The following is a 22,076-nucleotide window of genomic DNA, read 5'->3' as shown; positions in this document are numbered from 1 at the left end:
AAACATTTAAAAACAAAAAGATACTCTTTCAGGTAAGTTTTACGGTTTAATGGGTTGGGGTTAGATGATCTGATTTGCATGATTTGCATTAAGCTTTGCAGTGTACATTATTAATATTATCTTTGTAATTCTAGCTTTCTTACCTTTTATACATCTGCATTTATGGTCTATATATTGAAACATAAGTTAGAACTGTGGTATGGGTTTTGAGTAGACCTTTGGTGCTAACTACTGTGCATTTGCCAGGAACCTCATAGCGCAACCACATGTTTCCCCACCCCAGCCTCAAACTTTCCCAGCCACAGAGATTCAAACAGCCCATTAGGGGTGTCCTTACAGAGGAGGACCATGCTGTCCATGCTCTGAGCAGCTGCCATGCTGTCTGTCCTTTCCCATTACATGAAGAGGCAGTGTCTTCAGTGGTTAAGAGCAAAGGTTTTGGAATCAAATGAATCTGTATTCAAATTGATCCAGGACAAATTACTGAACTCTGCTGTTTCTGTTTCCTCCCTATACAACGAGCACACACACATGTTGAGCTGTTGTGTTACCCAAGTGTAGAGCGACAGTGTGAATCACAGTAAGATTTTGGTGAATGTCCTTGCTTCAGTAATGGCTCTCACAGAGCCATGTGCTGGTTCTGGGAATATCACTCTGGACAAGACAGGCACCAGCTTTTTGTGACATTTCATGGAGCCGATATTCCATTGACAAAGAACAAAGTAAACAAGTAAATCAGAATTCAGCATTGATGAATCTTCAGAAGAAAGTGAAAGCAAGGTGAAGCAAGAGGAAATGAGTTCAGACAGCTAACCCCTGAATGATCCAAAGGAACCATCCATAGAAAACTGGATAAATCGTGTGCCAGGCAGAGGGTACAGTAGGTGCAAGCGCCTGAGGAGGGTCAGGTGTATGAGATTGGTGGGAGGATGGAAGGGGATGAGTTCATCCAGGTAGGTGGGGGCCTAGTGAGGGAGAGTCTTAGAGGTCAGGTAAGAAATTTGGGTTTTATTCTAATTCTAAATAGAAGCTGTTTTAGGATTTTAGACAGGGAGATGATGGTCTGCTTTATACTTTCCTTTGACTGCTGTCAGGAGTCTAGATAACAAGGAGGGGGATTTGTGGGGCAGGGGTGGTTGTTGCTGTACCCTGGGGGAGAGACAGTGGAGTCTGGAGTAGGGTGGGAGCGGTGGAAATGCGGGATTGGCCTTGAGACATATTTTAGAGATAGGGCCAGAAGAACATGCTGGTGGATTAGCTATGGGGTGGGGTGAGGAAATGATGGCTATCAAGGATAATTCTTAAGTGTTTGGCCCAGTTGGGCAGTGACGTCATTTGCTGAGATGGGAAAGACCCAGTGCGGGAGGAATAGGTTTGGCCAGGGAAATCAGGAGTTGGCTTTGGACGGGTTCAGTCTGAGAATCCTGTTAGTCATCCTTATGGAGGTGTCAGGTATACTGCTGGCTATGGGTCTGTAGCCAGCTTTTTGTAACTTTTCAGAACTTTGATTATGATAGCAAGGCCAAGTGAGGATGATCCCTCAGCTCCATCCCCTTCCAAATGTGTGATTGTTTTTCCTTCCCACTCTCCCTCAATGCTGAGAATCTGTCTCTCCCATCCCCCTCCTTCTATTTATTCCCTCCCTTCTCTTAGCCCTATTTTGGAAAACTCAAATCAGGGATTTTTACTGTTGGCTTTGAGGATTAGAATGAAAACACAGACAACCAAGAAAAACTCCTCCCAGGAGAGGCTGTGTTTACTGCACATTTGGTACAGGAACCCACAATAGGAATAGTGCTATACTGTGAATTGCTCACCCAGGTATCCTCACGGTCCAGGACCATGGAGTTCTCTCCTCCTCTTATCAACATGGCAACACCTCTCTTGGTTTGTCCTCTGTGTCATGTTTGTCTCTCTAAGACCCTTCATGCAGAGCCAAAGGTTTACCTACTAGAGAAGAGCTGAAATGTTTTCTTTCTTATTCAAACACTGATTGCAGTCGTGGTTTGTGGAGGGATTATAACTGTGATGCTTGCTGTCATCCAGCAATCTTCTTTAAAACTTGTCTTTCCCACTGTGCCTCTAAGAGGGGCCACCTGGAAGCCTTGCGTGAGCAGTGACCCAGATGGGCATCCCTAACTGTAGTGCCTGACCTCTGAGGGAGTGTGCCAAGGTACACATGGGCCCTGCTCCAGAGCCCTGAGCTAGAGCAGGGTCTCACAGGCCTTTGGGGCTCAGTTTCTACTGGGATGGGCGAGGCTCTGGCCCTGGCCAGGAGGGTGGAGTGGACAGGAGTGACAGTGCGTGTTAATTAGCACTGTGCAGAGCTGTCACCAGGAAGCCAGAAGCCACATGGTCCCAACCTGGTTTGGGGTTGGTACAACAAATTCAAACCAGCTGGCTTTTGTTTGGAAATGCCCCGGGAGGGTCCTGGTCCTTTCTGGACAACAAAAGGGCTGGCGTTTCCTTACCCTGAGCCCTGTATTAAACACCAAGAGGTTCTATAAACACTACAGCACGTGCTGTGACAGATCTGGCTTCAGAGGCACACATATCCTCTCTCATTTGTTGGCAAGTAGGAGCTGGCATCAACTTAGTTATAAAAGTCCTTATTTAGAGGCATGGGGAGGAAACATGAATCTGTGTCCATCCAGTGTCCCCCTGCTTAAAATGCTTCCATGACTACTTGCCTGGAGGATAAAGTCTAAACTCCTTCCCAAGATCTTATGTGATAGTCCCTGTGCTAACTCCTCTGATCTTATAGCACCCTACTTCTACTCGCTCTCCCCCAGCTTTTTACTCCAGCCATTCTGAGTTTTTTTCAGTTCCTAGAATGGGTCTAACTCTGACCTTGGGCCTTTACTTACATTCCTTGCTTTGCCAGACATAGTCTTTAACCCCCCTTCCTCTAGCTAACTGGTCCTCATCCTTCAGGGTTCAGCTGTACTGACCCTTCTTCAAGGTAGCCAAGTGATTGGCTGTCCATGCTGTGTGTTTCTCTATAATGTTGACTGTGCTATTTTGTAGTTGTCAGCTTACTCAGACCTCCCAGGCCTCCAGAAAGCAAGGGTCATGCTCATCTAGTTAACTCCTGCTCCTCCAGTGGTAGGCACCAAGAAAGCCTTCCATAAATGTTTGAATGAAGGGCCCCCTCCTGGGGATCCAGACCTGTGCTCAGTTCAGCCCTTCTCTTCTAACATCTCCTAACTCCCAGCAAAGCCAACAGGACCCCAAGCTGAAGAGGAGCATAGCAGTACCTGAACTCGAGATCAAAATGACCTCTCCACCCACAAGATGATAGCATGTTTAGAACTTTTTATGTTACTGAGAAACCATGTCTACTCAGCATATTCAAAAGGCAGGTCTGGTAACTGCATGAGGGTTTGAGCTGGAATTTCAGCCTTAAACACACAAAGAGCAAAATTCTGTAGAAGCAAAAGGCATAGATTAAGATACTCAAGCCTGGTTTCACCTTCTGTATTTGCCACTTGATACCATGAGAACACGGCCGAAACACATATGCTTGGTCTGCCTCAGTCATCTTATCTGTAAAGTGGGCAAGTTATGCCCACTTCATCATGTTGTCAGGAATAAATGAGGCAAAGCTTATCAGGTATTTAGCAAATTTTGTTCCCCTTATTAAGCACTCAAAATTAATTATAGGGGGGAGGGATAAATTGGGAGATTGGGGTTGACATATACACACAACTATATATAAAATAGCACAGGGAACTCTACTCAATATTCTGTAATGACCTATATGGGAAAATAATCTAAAAAAGAGTGGATATATGTATATGTATAACTGATTGACTTTGCTGTACACCTGAAACTAGCACAACATTGTAAATCAACTATACACCAATAAAAATTTTTTAAAAAAGAAAAAATTATTATAACTATTGTAGTTATAAAAATAGGACAGCCTTTAAATTTTTTGCTGTTTAGTTCTCCCATTGGAAATAAATACACTAAAATGAAAAAAAGGGGGGGTTACAAAATGGCATGTAGAGAGGACTCCCATATCTACCAGAGAAGGTCTATATGTATATGTATAGAAAACATCTGGGGAGGCATTCTCCAAAGGATTAACAGGGGCTTCTTCTGGGAGGTGGGTTTGTGGTTGATCTTCATTTTATTCTTTTTGCTTGACTCTGTTTTCTAACATGAACACATTGCTCATTAAGTGTGTGATGGTAGAGAGGAGACATAATGTTTAAAAAGGAAAAGGGAAGAAAGAAATTAGCTAGAGGCTAAGAAGGCATAGCGTAGGTCTGCTCCCCATTTGTAATTGTTCCTGTCTTTACTTAATGCAGTTCTCCCTTGGCAGGATTTTTCACCCAGATCTCCACCTTGGCTGATGTGCAGGAAAATGTCATGGAATACCTCCATGTACTCAGCCGGCCCAAAGTCATCGACCAGGAGCACGACGTGGTGTGGACTGAAGCGTACATCGACAGCACTGTGAGTCCCCAGGGCCCCAGGGGAGAGCCTGAGGGTTCCTCCTACCATGGGAGAGTTTCCCTGGGTTTATTCCAGAAGATGGGGGTTGTAGCATTCCTTCTCAGTAACGGGGTTCACTGACATCTTCCATATTTGTATGGTTTGCGTTGGTCTCTTAGCAAGCAAGGTTGGCGACAGCTCCTAATATCAGAGAATGTAACAGGTTCTTCTGGAAGGTGTCTCGTCAGCACAGAAAACTCACTTTTGGTTTCTGTCTTCTCTACCTTTTTTTCCTTCTCACAAGTGTACAAATTCTGTCGGTGTGGCAATGATGACAGGTGTGTTAGATTCGGTCCTTGCCATCATCGGAGAGGCCCAGTCCTGGGGATGAATCTTGGGGCTCAACTTGGGAAGGTGGGACCACCTTCAGTTCTGACAGTGAATTGGAGCCACTGTAGAGGCCACAGCTGCCTTTTCTTCCTTTGAACAAGTGAGAAAATGCTCCAGTGGCGGTTATATAGGCACTGATTGTTGTTGCAGCTCTGGCCAGGGGCTCATTCTAAAGCCAAATTCCAAGGAAAAAAGATCCTGGTGCCGAATTAGCTTAAAAGGAGGAGTGTTGCCAATCGTCAAATAATGGCTCAATGGCCAGGTTTCTTGTGTAATTGCTGGGTGATTTTTCATAATGATAATGAATCTGATGGGAGTGGCATTTTTCATTTATTGATTGTAAATGTTCTCAGAGGGCCCCTCTCCCATCATTTGTGTCGGGATTAACATCACATTAATCGCTGTAACCCAGACCAACCGTCCTCCAGAGTGATCTCAATGGCTGCCATGGGCCAACTTTTCTCTCCATGAGCTCTCTCATTCCTGCTGCTCTTCTGGCAGCTGCAGGCAGATACAGGGCAGGAGCAGCATGTGGGAACCCATCTTGGGGGACAGCAAAGCAGCCTGCACCCCCCACACACAGCCTTAAAGTACACAGTGGGACCATGGAAATACAAACTGGTCAGGAAGGGGTAGCTCGTCCCCAGGAGAAATCACCCTGAGTGGAGATGGGTGTTAAGCTGAAGAACCATCTCTGGTTGCCAGGGAGACGTTGGGCTTTTATCATGTTCAGAGTCTGACCCAGTTTGGTTTAGAATCATGGAAGTGAAATAACTAAGCCACCCCATTTGTGTCGGCACCATACTAACTGTAATAACAGAGCAACAAAAGTGATGGTTTCATCTCTTCCTCATATGTGTGGTTGAGTAAGGCCGGGGAAGAGGAGAGGAGGAGGGCAGCCGGCCAGGAACGGACTGATCCAGACACCCAGTGGTTCTGTGTACAAACCCTGAACAGCCAGTTGGGTCTGTCATCTTATTTGTTTCATCAGTGTAAAAAATATAAAACAGCGTCTCTATGGGACTAGCACCTGGATAAACAGACAGATCAGTAGAGTAGAAGGTCTAAAAAAAAAGACCCACCTACATATGGAAATTTAGTTTGTGATAAAGGTGGCATCTCAAATCAGTAGGGCTAGGATGGGCTTTGTAATAAATGCTTTTGGGAAAACTAGATAGCTATTTAGAAAAAGATAAAATTAGTTATTTTCTTCACATCACACTGGAGAAAAATATCCAAGGGGATCAGAGACCTAAACTGTAAAAAATGAAACCATATAAGCACTAGAACAAAATCTAGTGAATTCCTCTATAACCTGAGTCCAGAGAATGGCTTTCTAACAATGACTCCAAAATCCAGATGCAATATAAATAAAAATAGGTTTGACTACTTGAAATATAAACAAAACAAAACCCAACTTTTATAAGTAAAAAAATCAAGCACAGTCAAAAAGAAGCAAACTCAAAAAGCAAATGGTAAAATAGGAGAAAATATGCAACATATAGCACACATAAAGAACTAATAATCCTAATATATAAATAACTTTCAAAAATTAAGGGGGAAAGCCCAAAATTCCTATAGAAAAAAATGAGCAAAAGACATGAGCAGACAATTCACACAAAAATAATAAAAATGGCTTTTAAACATTTGAAATATGTACAACTTCACACATTGTAAGAAAAATGCAAATTAAAGTATGGTTTGAGATACCATTTCTCTCACCTATTAGAGCGGCAGAAATGAAAAGCTTAACTTTGTTGGTGAGGCTGTGGGAAAGGGACACTTGTACATGCTTGTGGGAAGACAGAATGGGATATAGGAAGGGGAAATGTGCATTCACCCTTTGACCCAGAAATTCTACTTCTAGGAATTAACCCTGAAGATAAACCTCCAAAAATCCAAAAATACATACGCACAAGTTTGTTCACTGCAGAATTGCTTGTCATTTCAAAATATTGAAAGTTACCTAAATCCCCAACCATAAGAGATCAATTGGATAAACTGTGGTACATGGATGTAATGGAGTCTTAATGTTAAAAACAAACAAACAAACAAAAAGCCTGGAATATTTTGTGCCAGACAGTAACGAAGCACTCAAAACCACAAGGTCACGTCAAAAGGCCCAAGAATCAACGTGAAGGGGCTCTCACTGATCAACTCTGGGACAATTTGAGCCTCAAAATTAAATAGAAGAGTAATGGACTATAACTTGAATAAAACAAATCAATGTGTTCTAAATAAGTAAACAAATCTCAAACAGATGGACTAAATAGATGATGAAATGGATGGGAAGGAGTGCAGTGTGCAGCAGGCAATGGGATGCTGCCTCGTGGGTGTGGAGGGAGGGAGTCATGAGATGGAAAATCACCAGTGGGCAACCATTTTAGTAAAGATTGATTAGGGTGAAGGTCATCCATAGATGCTAAATCTAGGGGGGAATTTTGATGATGAACAGGATATTTTCATGGTCTCAAAGTGCTTCCCTAGAGATTTTTGACTAGTTAGGAGGAAAAAATTTAAAAAACAGTATATATCCAGTGGGAGAATCCAAAAAAATCTTGAGCGGGCCTTCAAAATTAGTGTCACTAATGAGAAGAAGACGGACATTGTGTGCCTTTGGTGAAGGACACATCATACGTTTAGAGTGTCCTGGCTGGGGTTACATAACCTGAAAATCATGGGGAAGAAGAGAATAAAGCTTTGTATCAATGTAACATCTTGCTTTAGATAATGCTAATCATTTAAATAAATGGTTCTAGATTTGCTAACCACATACATACATATTTACACACACATATATGCATTTATATATGGGTGGCAGTTACAAGAGAGGGAAAGCCCATTGCTACTGCAGCTTTTCCACTAAAGAACTGACAGCAATAGTGAAGAAAATGGTCTGAAAGCAGCTCTGGGCAAATGGTGCAGAGAAATTGTCTTTGAAGTGTAGTGCTTCATCTTAAACATTTACATGAAATTTTCATTCTGTGCCATAATCATCTTTACTTACTTTAAAATAAAATAACGCTTTAAGTGGCTCATTATTAATTAAAATGGTAGATCAAGATGACAGAGCTAATTTATTCTACCTCTTCAAGAACCTTTTGATGCACATAAAACTAAACCCCCAGAATATGTTTGTCCCTGAAATGATAGCTCAGCACTGCCTCTGTGTTGTATCTTTGCAAATAGCCCTGATAAATAAATCCCCTAGTAGAATGTTCTGAGGGTTCTTTCTCATCTTGGTGGTGCTGAGAAACCTGTTGGGTTAGGAAGGACATTGGGGATTCCATCTTCCTCTTTCATAGGCCTGTTAGGTGAGGAGAAGGCAGCTACTGCTCCAACAGGTGCCTCACTGTCCAGGAAGCAGCACCCCTTCAAACTCGTCATCTGGGCCTGTATCTACCAGGGCAAGGGCAAAAGCCCCCTGTTATTTATATGGAAACAAAATTGGAATCATTTGCTAAACTCATCTGCAGAGTCTAAATTCTAAGATGAGGCCACCAACTTTAGAACCACCCAGAAGATGAAGAAGGTATGGGAATCAGCAATTGCAAGTTCATGACCATCCTGACACATCCAGGACAGTCCAAACCCAGGATTGCCCTAATGTGTCCCACCTTGCAATAATTAAAGAGACCAAACTCAGGAACACTTGGCACTGGGAATGGTGACCCCATTTTAATAATATCCTGGTAGGGTTGGCAGCTGTAGAACTTTTTTGATATTTGAACATATTTATAATCTACCTTAGCAACTTCTTTAGAGTCTTTCCAAGGCATTTATTTACATAGTTGCAGAAGTAACAACTTCCTTTTTATATTCATAATTTACAGATTTAAATAATGTTTAATTAACTTATACCATTATGGTAAAATTACAACTGCTGTTCATCATAACATTTCTGCTGACCAGTGATTTCTCCAGGAGCCTGGTTCTCCTTGTGACATTGTAGTCTGAATGTGCCTTTGATTCCTTTAGGACTTGTGACCCTACTGATTTATATCATTTCTACCAAATACTATGGAAGTAGGTACTAGTTGATTATCTAGTAAATTTGGACACTCGATCCCACAAGTTTGCTTAATATGTTCCTAAAAGTCTTTTTCCTTAGTTATCTGGTGGTAAATGCAAAAGGAATTCCTATTTGCTTGACTCATCAGTTATTGTGGTTGAAAACCCAGCAGCAACAAATATAATAATATAATTGATTTAATACTTAAGTGAATAGCTTGTAATGACCTAAGAGTATAGTACATTCCCTCTTTATTAATTATACATTAATTCATACAGTTCTGGGTCTGGACAAGATCAAGATAAAAGTTTGTGAACAGAAGCTGAATTAGGATTTTTGCACGTGAGAGTCCAGGGTTGTGTTTAATCCAGCCTGATCTAGAATCAAGACAGACATCCTCCCTGACTATTACTTTCAGGGTCTATCCTCCCTGACTATTACTACCAGTCTGATTAAATATTCTGTTTCCTGCCTGGCTGTTCTATTCAATTTGCTCTCCTGGTGAATCCCAAATAAATGAATTAATGTTAACAGCATTAATTATGTTTAATCTAATAAGATTTTATGTATTAATTGACCAAACAGTGAACACCAGAATTCTGAAATTCATGGGCTTCTCATCTGAATACAAGTTGTGCTGCACAGTCATTATCTCTTAGGTGCAGAGCAAAAAATCATTAACAATGGAATTTGTTCTATTTTGTAAGCAAATGACTTATGTTTTCCAGTTGGGTCCTAATCATCTTGGGAATGCTACCCAACTTGGTATGCAGAATAGAGCATGCATCAGACTGTGGAAGCATCAGCATCCCTGATCAACCCCTCCAGGGGAGTTTGCACAGACCACAGTGACACATAGAAGGGAAGCAAAGAAATCTTTTAGAAACAGTGGGAATGTGACCATTTAAAATAATGAGAATTCATTACCAAGCTCCCCTGCCCCTCCCCTCTGCTGGTAATACAATTCAATACGAAATTTGTAGGAACTTTCAAACCAATTTAGTTGCATTTGCAAATTGGACGTGTATCCTTCTTCCTCACCCCCCACTAAGTCCAACTCGGAGAAAATGCTTTGCATATGATAAATAGCACATTTGTTTTGGTTTCCCATCTCAGAATGGCACCTAGGCCATTTAGGAGTCATTTGGGTGATTGCTTTAGGCTACAACATCTTACTGCCTAGAAGCAATTACTCAGGGGGTTGAAGCCATCATAAGGAAGCTGTTGGGGCTTGGAAGCTGAATTTACAATATTTTCCCCAAGACACCACTGCATATCAAAGAAGTTCAAATCGTCAAAACAAAAAGACACTCTTAAAGAGAAACATAAACCATCCTGCTGGGTTGTGGAACAGAGAATGCCATCTGCATTACATGGCATGGAGGAAACTGATTATGTTGGGACCTCTATTTCATAGCAGATGGGTTCATTAAATTTAATAGCCTCCAGAGCCTTTAGAAACCGTGTTAAGAACATGCGGAGCATGCTGTGACACTTCACTTCTGGCCCTGCAGTCATTATAACTCTGGCATAGACCATAAATATTACAGTACTTTATTTCCATCGAAACAGATTACTATTATAATTATTTTTTTGCCAGGAGATGGTGATGTTAAAAATTGCTGCATTCTTGATTTCAGGTGCTATTTCTATTCATCCAAATATTTTCCTCTTCCATTTGATTCTAGATTTCAGTATTAAATAGGATTTTTTCTTTTTAGCTCAACCATTTTTTTTTCTACTTTGAGTTGGTGTTACAAAACTATGAATCAAAGGTATAAAATTATTTTCTTTAGGAGAGTTGAGATGTTCTAACATCCTGTATCGATGACTGTCACTAGTAGAAAAGTTTAGGGCTGAAAATGAAAAAAATTTTTTTAGATTTCAGGTGGGTTTTTTTTTAGATTTTTAGATTTATTGTTTCTGCTATTATGGTATAGTAATTTTCAACTATCTATAATAAAAGGACAGCTTCTAGAAATAGATAAGCCCTTAACAAATAAAATCACTAAACCTGAATAATAATTTAGCATGATAGATTGTTCAGCAGTCTTTGTTTACAAGTGACAGTATCCAACTCAAAGTAGCAAAGGTCAGAAAGGGAATTTGTTGACCTGCAAGCAAGATATCTGTGTAGTTCTCTCTTGAGGCATGACTAGATTTAGGGATCAATCCCATTTATTTTGACTTGTTCCTTGATTCTTATATGCTTATTCCCAGCAGACTGTCTCTACTGAGTGGCAAAGATGGTCTCTACCATCCACTAACTTTCATTATCTTTATAGCCCTTTCCCTTCCAGCATCTGTGTCAAGTCTATGATAGGCTGTTTGAGTCACAGTCCCATACTGAGAGGTGAGATGGAGCTGCTAACTGATGGTCTGAATCTCACAGAGTGGGGAAGAAACCAGTCCCAAAGGGAACTGATACTGGAAGGACTGAGAAGTAACAGAGTCCTGCATACAACTTGTTTGTAGAAGTCAAAACTAATCCATGCCCAAGATCGTGTTTCCCCTCGGTATGGTATTCATTATGGTACCATGCTTTTAGGCACTGGAGCTTTTTATCTAGTCAAATGTTTCCATGGACCGTTGATGAAACAAACATATAGAAGCAGAGTACTCTTGTAGACATTGGGGGATGGAGGCATGGAACCCTGGTTGCTTGGCCACCTCCTGAATGCCTAGGGAAGCTCAGAAGCACTTTTTTGCTCCTCCCTGACCCTGCAAAGCCTAAGTAGTATACGGAGTAATTGTTGAGTCAATGTCTGAGAATGGCAAAATGGGATTCTCTGCTGTGGATTATGTACTGTGCCTTTACAACAAGATACTGGGTTGGGTTCGGTTAGGAAAGATTGGGAGGTTGTGTCTGTGGTTGTATTAGAAAACCAAATTGTCTGTGCTTTTTCTCCTCAAATGCCTGCTGTATTTTTCATATTTTCTGGAGACCAGTTCTCCTGTCAATCCTCATTCGTGGGTGAAACATGGTCTCCTCCAAGTCCTACTTTACATACGTCCCAGTTCAAACCCAACAGAGAACAACTCAGTGTTGTGTATCTGAGTTCGTTTCTGAGCAAAGTACATAACTTTCTAGTCCATGGTTCCTCTGAGGTCAGATGTCTACCTGTTATCCAATCAGCCAGGGCTGGGGAAAGGGCATGTGATAGAAACAGGTCAGCCAAGGCTGTGAATAGCAGATTCTGTAAGAAAGAGGTGTGGGTAGGAGGAAATGACTGGAGTCTCAAGGAGTTGGCATTTCTAGATTACTGTCTTTCCATCTAAGGCGTCTGTAAGTTGCATCCCCAGCTGGGCTCTAATACTAACTCTTGGGAGCATGTCTTCTTTCCTCTTTTATCCCTAGGCTCATGGCTTCCTTTTAGCCCAAGTTGCCCAAACAAGTGTCCTCCAGTCCTCTCCTTGCCTCCCAAATCTTTGACCCTGCCCTTCCTCCACCCACCATCTTGCTATGTGGGTGGTAGGAAGCCCTCTCCCTTGTGCCTTCTGAGAGCTAAGAGAGGTACTTTGGCCACCACAACCCAATCTGTACTGCTTTTTTCCCCCTTCATGGCCCAGATATTTAGGCAACTTAGATTCTCAGAGCTGATTCTCATGCTTTGACATGGTTTAAACTAAAATGAACACATTCCTCTTATTACCAGCATGAAGAACAATTAAAATAATCCCAGAGAATCAGCCTGTGGTTTGATACCAGCTGCCAGTTTCTCCTGCTGTGCACAGGATTTTCCCCCTGTAAAAGATTTAATTCTTTCACTCTTAAAACTTAAGGTTTGTTGTGCCAAATATAAATGTACTGTCTATGAGGCCATGCCTCAAAGATACTGTAGATAAGGGGATCTCAACGGACTTGGGCTCTTAAACTGCTGCTATTGAACAGTGGCAGACAACCACTCTTTTGCTTCCTCTTGCCATTAAAAATTATTCCTTCATGGCCTTTCAAACCTGCTTGTGAGTGATATGGCAACTGGGGGCTCCTTCAATCTTATTCTGCTGATGATACGCACTCCCGTTAGATGTCCAGACCAAGCATGAGGCTCTGTGCCAGTTCCTCAGGGGAAATTCTCTCTTGTTCTGAACAAAGAAAGGAAAAGCAAAGACAATAGTTTATTCAGGCAAAAGGAACATGTTTTCAAATCAATTTCTAATATGTTTAATCAAAAAATCTGGAACATCACCATCTTTGCTGGTGGATGGAAACAACTGTGAAGCACTCTTATAATTGATTTCTCTTCTGAAGTGATCAAATTAAAGGTGGCCTGAGATGAAGCAAAGCTGAGTACTCATCCCACAGTCTCTTTCTCTCCCACGGTTAAGGAGCATATGTTTCCATGGGAAGGATCCTTCCTTTGAGAAGGACAGGATTCAAATGCCCTGCTTGTTCATCAGTTGACCTCTCGTGGTGTTCCAATGGGAGAGATCAGTGGGCAGGACTGTCCTCACACCTTACCCACTATTAAAATACAAAGGAACTTTTAAAAAAGGTTTGGGCACTGTCAGAATTATATTTGGCTATGGGTATATAATGAATATTCAGGAAGTCCTTAAAAATAATCCCTTATACTTGTTTTTCATTTACTGGCTTTCAATGTGCTTTCCTGTATGTTGCCTCCAAGTGTCTTATCAACAGAGCCCCGCCATCGCCGACCTCTCTCCCTCCCTCTCAAAACATCAGCCATGCTCATAGCCTTTTTGTTGCTTGAACACCCCCAAACTTTCTCCCTCCTCTGGGCTTTTGAACAATCTTCTTCTGAACTGGAAAGACTGCCCTCCCATTCTGCTCCTTTACGGGGGGGAGAATTATTCCCATTTGCTATGTCTCAGCTAAAATGTCACCCCTCACATGCCTATTGACTTTCTATTTCAGATCCCTATTTCCTTCATAGAAAGTATGATCATTTATAATTATTATAATTATTTCAATTAAGTACTTAGATATTTTTTCCCTCTTTAAAAATCTTTTTTTTTCCGGGGGGGGTGGGGTTTGTCCCAATGATAATGTAAGGAACAGGGCAAAGTCTGTCTTGTATCCCTACAATCTAGCACTCTGCCTGGCACACAGTACCACACACTCAATATTAGCTCAGGGAAGCTAAATGGTTTGTTTTTAGTCATATCACCAATCTTTTTTTACTACTCACTGGAGTTTGTTTCTCCCATTCTGCACTACATGTCTCCTTAAAAAGTACAATGAGATGCCAAGAATTAGGGAAGAAATAATAAAGAATATTGACTGCAAAGTAGATGGTGGTACCAAGGTAGAGTTTAAAATATTGTTCCCGAAATGCAACTGTCATATTTGTCTTTCCTTTTGAATACCTAGCTGAATGATCAAGTTTAGGTCTGAAGCAACTGGTTTTTCTGAATGCCAATTTCAACTACTCAGTGGCAGTCACTGATTTCAGATGGAAGAACAGGGAACTTCAGGGAGTGAACCAGATTTCTGCAGTGCTCCCTTTTTATGCATGTTGTTAAAAGCGATATGTTGGGGAAAGGGCTGATTGTTTGAGGCATATTGTTTATACTACATTACTTAGGTCTGATGGAAAAGTTCCTAATGGTGGTTTTCTTGCTAAAGATATGGTTTATGGATGAAAGTGGAATGTGATTTTTTTGGTAGGGCATCATAATAATTTAGGTGGACTCCAAGGAAACTTGATATTGGGAGAGGTCGGGAAAAATATTCACGTCCATGGAAATTCTTTAGCATTAGCACTCAATTCTCCATCAAAATATAAATGCTGTCTGCTTTAAATTACTGTCCTGATTCAGGCCAAGTTAATTACTCTGGCCCAGACTGGAAAGGAAAATTCCCAGAAAGTCTGATATGATAGAATGGTAGTGTGTTTTCTGAAGATGCTGAGAAATGCTTAATGAATTAGTGTTTCAATATAACTTTTGCAACAGAATACTAAGGGAATGAGAGGGGAAGAAAAATCAAAGATTTTTGGCAGCTGTTCACCATCATAGCACTTGACAATCTGCTTCTTATTTAGTTTTCTGTTACGTGAAAGCATGGAATTCTCAAGTTAAGAAATATTGATCACTGCATGACAATACGTATGTAAAAAACGGTATTGTGTTGAAAAAGCTCTCCTTTTAAAGTGAGATTACTGATTCTATTTTGTTATTAAAATGTGTGGGTCATTTTACTTCGAAAATAATGTTGTTTTCTTAAACATAAGTTATTTAAAGGTTAAAATAATCTTAATTTTAATTATTAATATTATTAAGAACAGATTTTTCAACCAAGTATAACCGAATGCAAGCAAGAACAAACTTGGAAAAGAAAATTGGTGGCTGGGAATGCAGAAATGTGTTGAGGGTTGTATCTTGGCCACAATATATAGGTCCACAGCGGCCCTTTGCTGTATTGGCAGAACCATTCGTTTTTGAAGGTCTGTTGATTTCCCCAGACTTTATGGAATCTAGACCAAGTTTGTCAATTCCCCATTTTTCTTGCCATGATAAGCCAACCTAGGGGCTGTATTAGGAGCACTCAGAGTGTATGGACTTTATGGACCTTGTTGGGGAGGGATAAATTTTCCTTATTTAGGTTCTTCTGGCTGGTCTAAGAATTAAATTGACATGAGACAGATTAACAGGAGAAAATCAAACAAAAGTTTAATAACAGGGATACATAGGAGAGGAAAACTGAATAACTTACCAAAATGGCCGAAATCCTCACCTTAAATATCATCTTCAGCTAAAGACAAAAGAGGATGTTGGGGGTAGTGGTTTGGGATTTCAAAGGGGAGGAAAGCAAGTGACATGGAGATGGAAAAACAAACAAATGTTAAGTGTTAGCTGGGCCACGCAGAGACAATGGGACACAGAATAGACTGATCTCTTAAGAGTTTCCCTTTCCACACCTAGTCCATATCTTTTTGCAAGTATCTCCAATGATAGCTCTCTTCTGGGAACAGGTCCTCTATCTAAATTCTTTTAGGCAGTTAGGGCAAAAGTCAAAGTTTCTTTCTGAGTCATTTGGGGCTTGAGGTTTTTCAGCTCAAAATAATCCACATGCCAAAGAGACATTTTAGCATGGCAAGCTTTGCTCCCCTACACCCTCTTATTCAGCTGTATTGCTCCTTCTCTGTAGTTGTCAGCAAATAGGATAATCTACTCTGACCATATTTGTTCTAGGGATACCTGTGGAACCAGATGTTTGGTTACCTAGTTCATTGACTAGACACCTACTAAGCTGAGGGTCAGTCCCTATACTGGGCACTAGGGTGTCACAGCTTTCATTTTTAGGAAATATGGTTTAAGTCCCTTCAGCAAACAATCCAAGCCAATTAGGTAATTTAAAATTATTAGATTATTTTTGGTAGTGATTGGCAGCCTCCAACATTTAGGGGCAAGGTCTGTCAGTCCTTTAACTCACAATCTACCAGGCTATGGTGAAAACAAGTCTCAGACAAATTCTGCCATCCATGGGAACATTTATTGGAAGCATGCACAAAAGACAACCAACTTCTGAAAGTTCAAGCCCCAGCTCTCTATCCTTTTAGGTGGTCTGATGGCATCTTGCATCAGAACAAATGCATTATTTGCTGGAGTCAGTTTAACATTCTATTTGGAGTCAGGTGACCAAGAAGCAGGAGTCAGCAATTGGAGGCAAGACTGTTTAACAATCAGGCCTGGGGCACTATTCCTAAAGACAGAGGCCGCTGAGCTTGCAAAGCCTTTATGTGGGTTCATGCAGAGAAAGGTGGGGCCTCTGCAGTCTGTGGAACCAATCCACAAAGAATGGATACCTCCAATTTACCAGTGAAAATCATTTCTAATGCCCATTATGGTAATTGACAAAACCTCTGGTGTTAGAGAGAAATAACTGTAGCATATGTTGCCTTTTGCTTAAATACTAGCTGGAATATGTATTCCTGATTAGGGCAGTTGACTACCTCTGAGATATAGATTGCAATGAGCATACACGTTTATATCACACCATCTATGATGAAGTATTCTACAGTAAGTTATACACCACATAACAATTGTATATTATATACAATCAGCGTTTCTTCTTGTGAAATGGGAATAATAATGGTGCTGATCTCATAGAGTGAAGATTAAAAATGATAAGACTGCTTAGTACCATGTCAGGCACATAGCAAGTATTCCATAAATGCTCATCATTATTATCTAGAAATTCCAAATAACATTATTTATTGTTCCATACATAGAGTCTTATGGAATGAACTCTGCCTTAGTTTTATTTTAGACTTGCCAAATTCTGGCATTCTCCAAAAGAAAGGGGGACACAGTTAGTCATGCATTTATTTCCCTTCCCAGCAGAAGGGCATCCCTGAGTTGGCTTTGCTCTTTGCAGCCACATGCCTACTCTAAGTGGTGTGTCCAGCTTGTCCTGCCTGGAAGCTCCATTCCATGCTTGGGAATGAGAGAGAAAAAAAAAATAAAGTGGTCTACATGCCATTGCCCCTCATTGTCTCAGAAGTCTTTATGACTGTGTCATTTAGAAACAACTAGAGTAAGAAGTAATTACAGTGCCAGAATCTCATGCTATGGCCGGCAGGTATGAATCAAGAAGCTTAGGAGGAAAAGCTGAGCTGAGAAAACTAATGGTGATCTTCAGAAGCATCCTTCCCAACAGTGCAGTTAGCTAGGCCTCATTTGAGCAGCACAGTAAGAATAACCGGAATGCTAGAGTCATGGGTTTAGGGCAGTTAAAATGCATCCCAGACCCTGTACTAAGTGCTTTTGCATCCCTGTCAGGTGGGCCTTATCTCCATTCTCCAAATGAGGAAGCCTAGGCTTAGGGAGATTGAGGAATGTGCCCAAGGAGATGGGATAATTAGTGGAACAAATATGATTCAACCCTAGGTCGCCTGCTTGGGTGTGAGGCCTGTTCTCTCCCATGGGGCGTGGGAGGGTGTCTTACATTTATGTATGTGCTGTCATGAGGAGCTAGCCCCGCTGGCTACATTACAGATGCCAAAGTCTTTAAAATGCCTAATGTGAGATTAGAAATGTCCTTCCCATTCCCACAAGCCTGAGTTACATTGCTTCTACTGAATTTTGAAAAACTCACAGAACTGCTTTGGGATATGAAGACAGGGAGCCTGACTTATCCTGAATTAGGTTCCGCATAGCATTGGCAACCCAAGATAGGAAACTTTAAATTTTGTAACATGCATCTCTCACATGGAGAGTTCTCTGTGCTGTATTAAATGACAGAAGGAAAACTCAGCTCATCACACTTGTAAAAGAAACCGCAGCATTCCTGGGTTTAAATCTGGAGTCATAACAGTTCTATCTGATGGGCTTTTAAATATCCTGGAATTTGCATTTTGAATGTGTTATACATCACAAAAGGATTTTGATGGTGTTATCACAGCAAACACTGGAATCACATCCTGTAATTTATGTAATGCCAACTGCTGTCACCATGTAAAAAATCATGATATGCTATTCTCTCCTGAAGGAAATTGAGGGTCCTGAATCAGACTCCTTAGAGGCATTATTAATGACTTTGAATGGAAAGTCTGGCCACCTTGATGGGTAGTCAGGCAAGCCAAGCAGTGAGTTAATAAGTAGATCAAAACTTCAGATACAAAATTGAACTAGACAAGGTGTCCTGAAGGCAGGCCATAACAGGGTGTTTGAACCTTGGGATTTAGGAAGCTGAGCAATCTAGGAGACCCTACATTGCCCAGAGCAACAGGATCTGTGGTTCATGCTGGAGGCCTTCCAGGAGGCTGTCTAATTAACCTTGGGGCTAAGAGTTTGTCTCTCTCAGACCTTGCCTCTGGTCTGAATCTTTGCTCACAGACTGCTTTGGATGGGGCCAGGAGGTGAAGCAGTGACCTCATCAGGCATTTCTTTTCTGAACTCTGCTTTTTCTAACTCCCTCAAATCAACTTTAAGTTCTTTTTCTTTTTTAAGACAAGATGACCACATTTAACCTCTTCCCTCCATGCCCATCACTGCCAAATGTTCCCCTCCAAATCAGAACTCCTCAGGAAAGATTTGGGACCATTAGGAAATGAAAGAGAGGCCCCAGGGCAGAGCCTGGGACGAAAGAGTGCGGAACAAAATTGTTCTGTATAAGAAAATGGGACAAATGAAAAAGCAGACGTGCTTCCTGAGAGAAGAGGGAGGACAGCAGCCTTAGCAAGAGGGTAGGGGCCTGACCTCAGAAGTGCAAAGGAATTTAAGGTCTTTTCAAGGGCAGGGATAACTCGTATTTAATTTTATGTTATTTTCTCTACTGCAGTGTAACGGCCCATGTTTTACCAAAAGTCCATTACATGTTCTCAGGCCTCAGAGAAATTTTGAAGGGAAACTGTGGGAATTTTTCAGTTTTCTACATCTGTATACTTCCAGGAGGGGAATGAAGGGTTGTGCACGTAGGATGGTGAGGTAGTCCACAAATAGAACGAATCCAGCAGGAGCAGGAGCCTGGGTGGCTGGAATCCAGAAGCACTATCTTTCCCTAGGACTCCAGCAGCACCAAGCAGCTTCCCTCAATATGAGATGGTTCTGGGTCAGGTGTATCTAAGTCCCACTGTTAGAGTATCTTGGCTGAAATGTATGTTTCTACCAGAAGTTCAGTAGGTTACAAAATGTAGAGAAAGGGTCAGGAGATATTACCTTCAGTTTTCTATCTCGTACCATGTTATATAACATCTGCTCCTCAGTTTCTCCAACTGAGAAATGGGGAGATTGTTTGAAATCAGGACATCTCAAAATCTGACATCCAGCCATGTGTGAATTTCAAGCAGTCTGAGATCCCTCCCACCAAAACCTGTCCATAAACATGTATGATTTCTCCATCATTTCCCCACAGTGTTAAGAACCACTGGACTAGATCTCTAAGGCTTATTAGTTTAGCTATATAGGCCTGTTTTTGTCTTGTTTTGTTGTAAATTGTTTCACGTTATCTACTTAAATGGCAAGTAAAACACATTAATCATTTGCTGTAGGAATGTGCAGAAGCCAGCAAGCCCAAATGCAGATCCTGCATTGCATGTCTTATTATACAGTGATGTCATTGACAGGAGATAGGCCCACTGAAGACAGCCCTGGTTGATACCAAAGAACAGTGGCCCAGAATATCCAGTGAACCCTGTGATTCCTTATTCTTGGCAAGTGAGGCAAACACCTGTGTCACTGGGTTTGAGATACAAGTCCTTTTGATTCTGCTCCCAAAGTATATCTCAAATCTTCTCCCTTCTCGCCATTTGTAATGTGCCATCCACCCCTACCCTGACTAGACCATGCCTGTAGACTCCTAATTGGTCTTCTGGTTTCACTCGTATACTTCTGGGTTTCTCCCTGTCTTTCTTTCAGTTCCTTGGAGGTGAACACCCAGCCAACATCTGCCATTGGGGCCCTCGCTTGTTTCCTGGCTGACTCTTATTTAATCTTTGGGTCTTAAATTACAAACCCCTTCCATGACTTCCCAAATAGAAAGGGACCACCCACTACTCTCTCGTAGAATCGGTTCTTGTGCTAGATAGCACTTAGCCAGCTTATTGTTGCATATCGCTTGGGCTAATTTTAAGATTATGTCTCTCTGGCTTACTCTAACTTATACATGGTAGTGACTTTTATTTATTTTATTTTTTTGCCATTATATTCACCATATCCAACACAGTACCAGACAAATAGTAGGATGGGTAAATTAATGGTATATTGGAAAGGAAACTTATTCCTCTGCCCTCTTAAGTTTAATGATATAGGCCCTGTAAATTAAACTGACAAAAAATGAACTAACAGGAAAAAAGGTTTATTATGTGTGCATATGAAGGTCTTCATAGAAAAGAAGTAAAGAATCAAAGAGGCAGTTAGATCTGGGTATGGGAGAATCAGATGGGATTTGTATATACCATTTTAACAAAGAGAGATAAATTTGTGGAGAAGTGACAAGACAAAGGAAAATGTGTTTGGGCTTCTAGGGGTGGTAAAGTATGGGAAGGTAGAAATACAGGGGAAAACTAATGGAATGGAAGGGTTACTTTAGTAAGGTTTACTTTGCAGACTCAATCTCATGAAGTCTCTGAAGTGATAAGAGCATTTACCATGATTAAGAGTTGTTTTCCTATTCCTGGTATGGGAGAGGGAATGGGGGGACACGTCCACAAAAGGAAATTTATACCCTGCCTTTAGACAGAAAGAGGGAAGGTACAGAGCTTTTCCTGAATCTCATCTGCTGTTTCTTAATTGCCTTCAGCTCAAGATAATCCATATGCCAAAGCGTCATATTCCAGGGTGGTATACTCTGATCCCCTTGATAAAATAGGTAAAATAGTCTCCACTTGAAGGAATGTGATTTGATTCTTGTTGTAGTTAAATCGATTTGCCTAATACTTATTCATTCTTAAAGTCTCTTTTTAAGTACTGCCTCCTCTGGGGACTCGTTCCTGCTCTGAGTTCATGGCCTAGTTATACAGTATGGTTATCTTTAGTTTATTCCTATGTCTCCCCAATTTGTAGCATCCCAGCACAGAGTAATAATTAAATCTCTTATGTCTACCACTCTTCCCTGGCCTAAGGGCTGATGCTTAATAGATATTTAGTAGGTAAATAAAAAGCAAAGAACTACATTCTTTGTTCTGATAGGTTTAAAAGTAAAAAAATTATAATGATTTTATCACTTAATTATAACCCAGTGGATAAACAGTTTGCAATTTCACATCCATCTGATCTATGCATGGTTAAAAAAAAGCGCAACTGATTGATTTTATATACGGGATATTGAAACTGGGGACAATGTGGTGATACGTCAATGAGCCTGTATATTCTTTATCTTTGCATGTGACCTGCATACCTAGTACTCATGAATGTTCATTGTGTGATTGAGTTCATAAATATATGACTTAAACTTGCTTTTATGATATAGATTTTCAAATTTTCTAATATGGAGCTGTAGAAGCCATTGTTATTTGAAAGGACTCTACGGGTTTTATTCCTTGCCTGCTTATTCAGGAAGGTCCCATCTCCACTCAAGTACTCAGTGTCTAAGTATGGGGGAACATCTGTCAGGGGGCCCAGATACCTCACTGCCCTCAAGACTCCTGATGTCTCTGTAGTGGCTGCCTTACTCTTAGTATCCATTGGGGAGTCAGGTGTGTCTCAAAAACAAAGCACTTGAGATTCCCCAAATGAGAAGGAATGGGAAACCTGGGGTTCCCGAGGAACTGACCTTTGTCCTTCTCAACACTGTGCTGTCAGTAACCACTCCAAAGAATTCCTG

General features: G+C 41.1%; 1 protein-coding gene across 1 annotated transcript in view; it reads left to right on the top strand.

The window, feature by feature from the left end:
* CACNA2D3 (calcium voltage-gated channel auxiliary subunit alpha2delta 3) overlaps positions 1-22,076 on the top strand; it is a gene marked incomplete at both ends in the record, with an annotated part of 792,926 nt that overhangs the window by 513,854 nt on the left and 256,996 nt on the right. Inside the window, one exon of the mRNA XM_082637213.1 lies at positions 4,331-4,464. Within this exon, the coding sequence (XP_082493339.1) occupies positions 4,331-4,464 (134 nt within the window). The remainder of the gene's footprint in view (positions 1-4,330; positions 4,465-22,076) is intronic.

Source organism: Mesoplodon mirus (genome assembly GCF_964341445.2).
Source record: "Mesoplodon mirus genome assembly, chromosome: 12".
Classification (NCBI taxonomy): Eukaryota; Metazoa; Chordata; class Mammalia; order Artiodactyla; family Ziphiidae; genus Mesoplodon; species Mesoplodon mirus.
The sequence above is the reverse complement of the archived record's forward strand: the minus strand, read 5'-3'. Positions and strand labels throughout refer to the sequence as shown.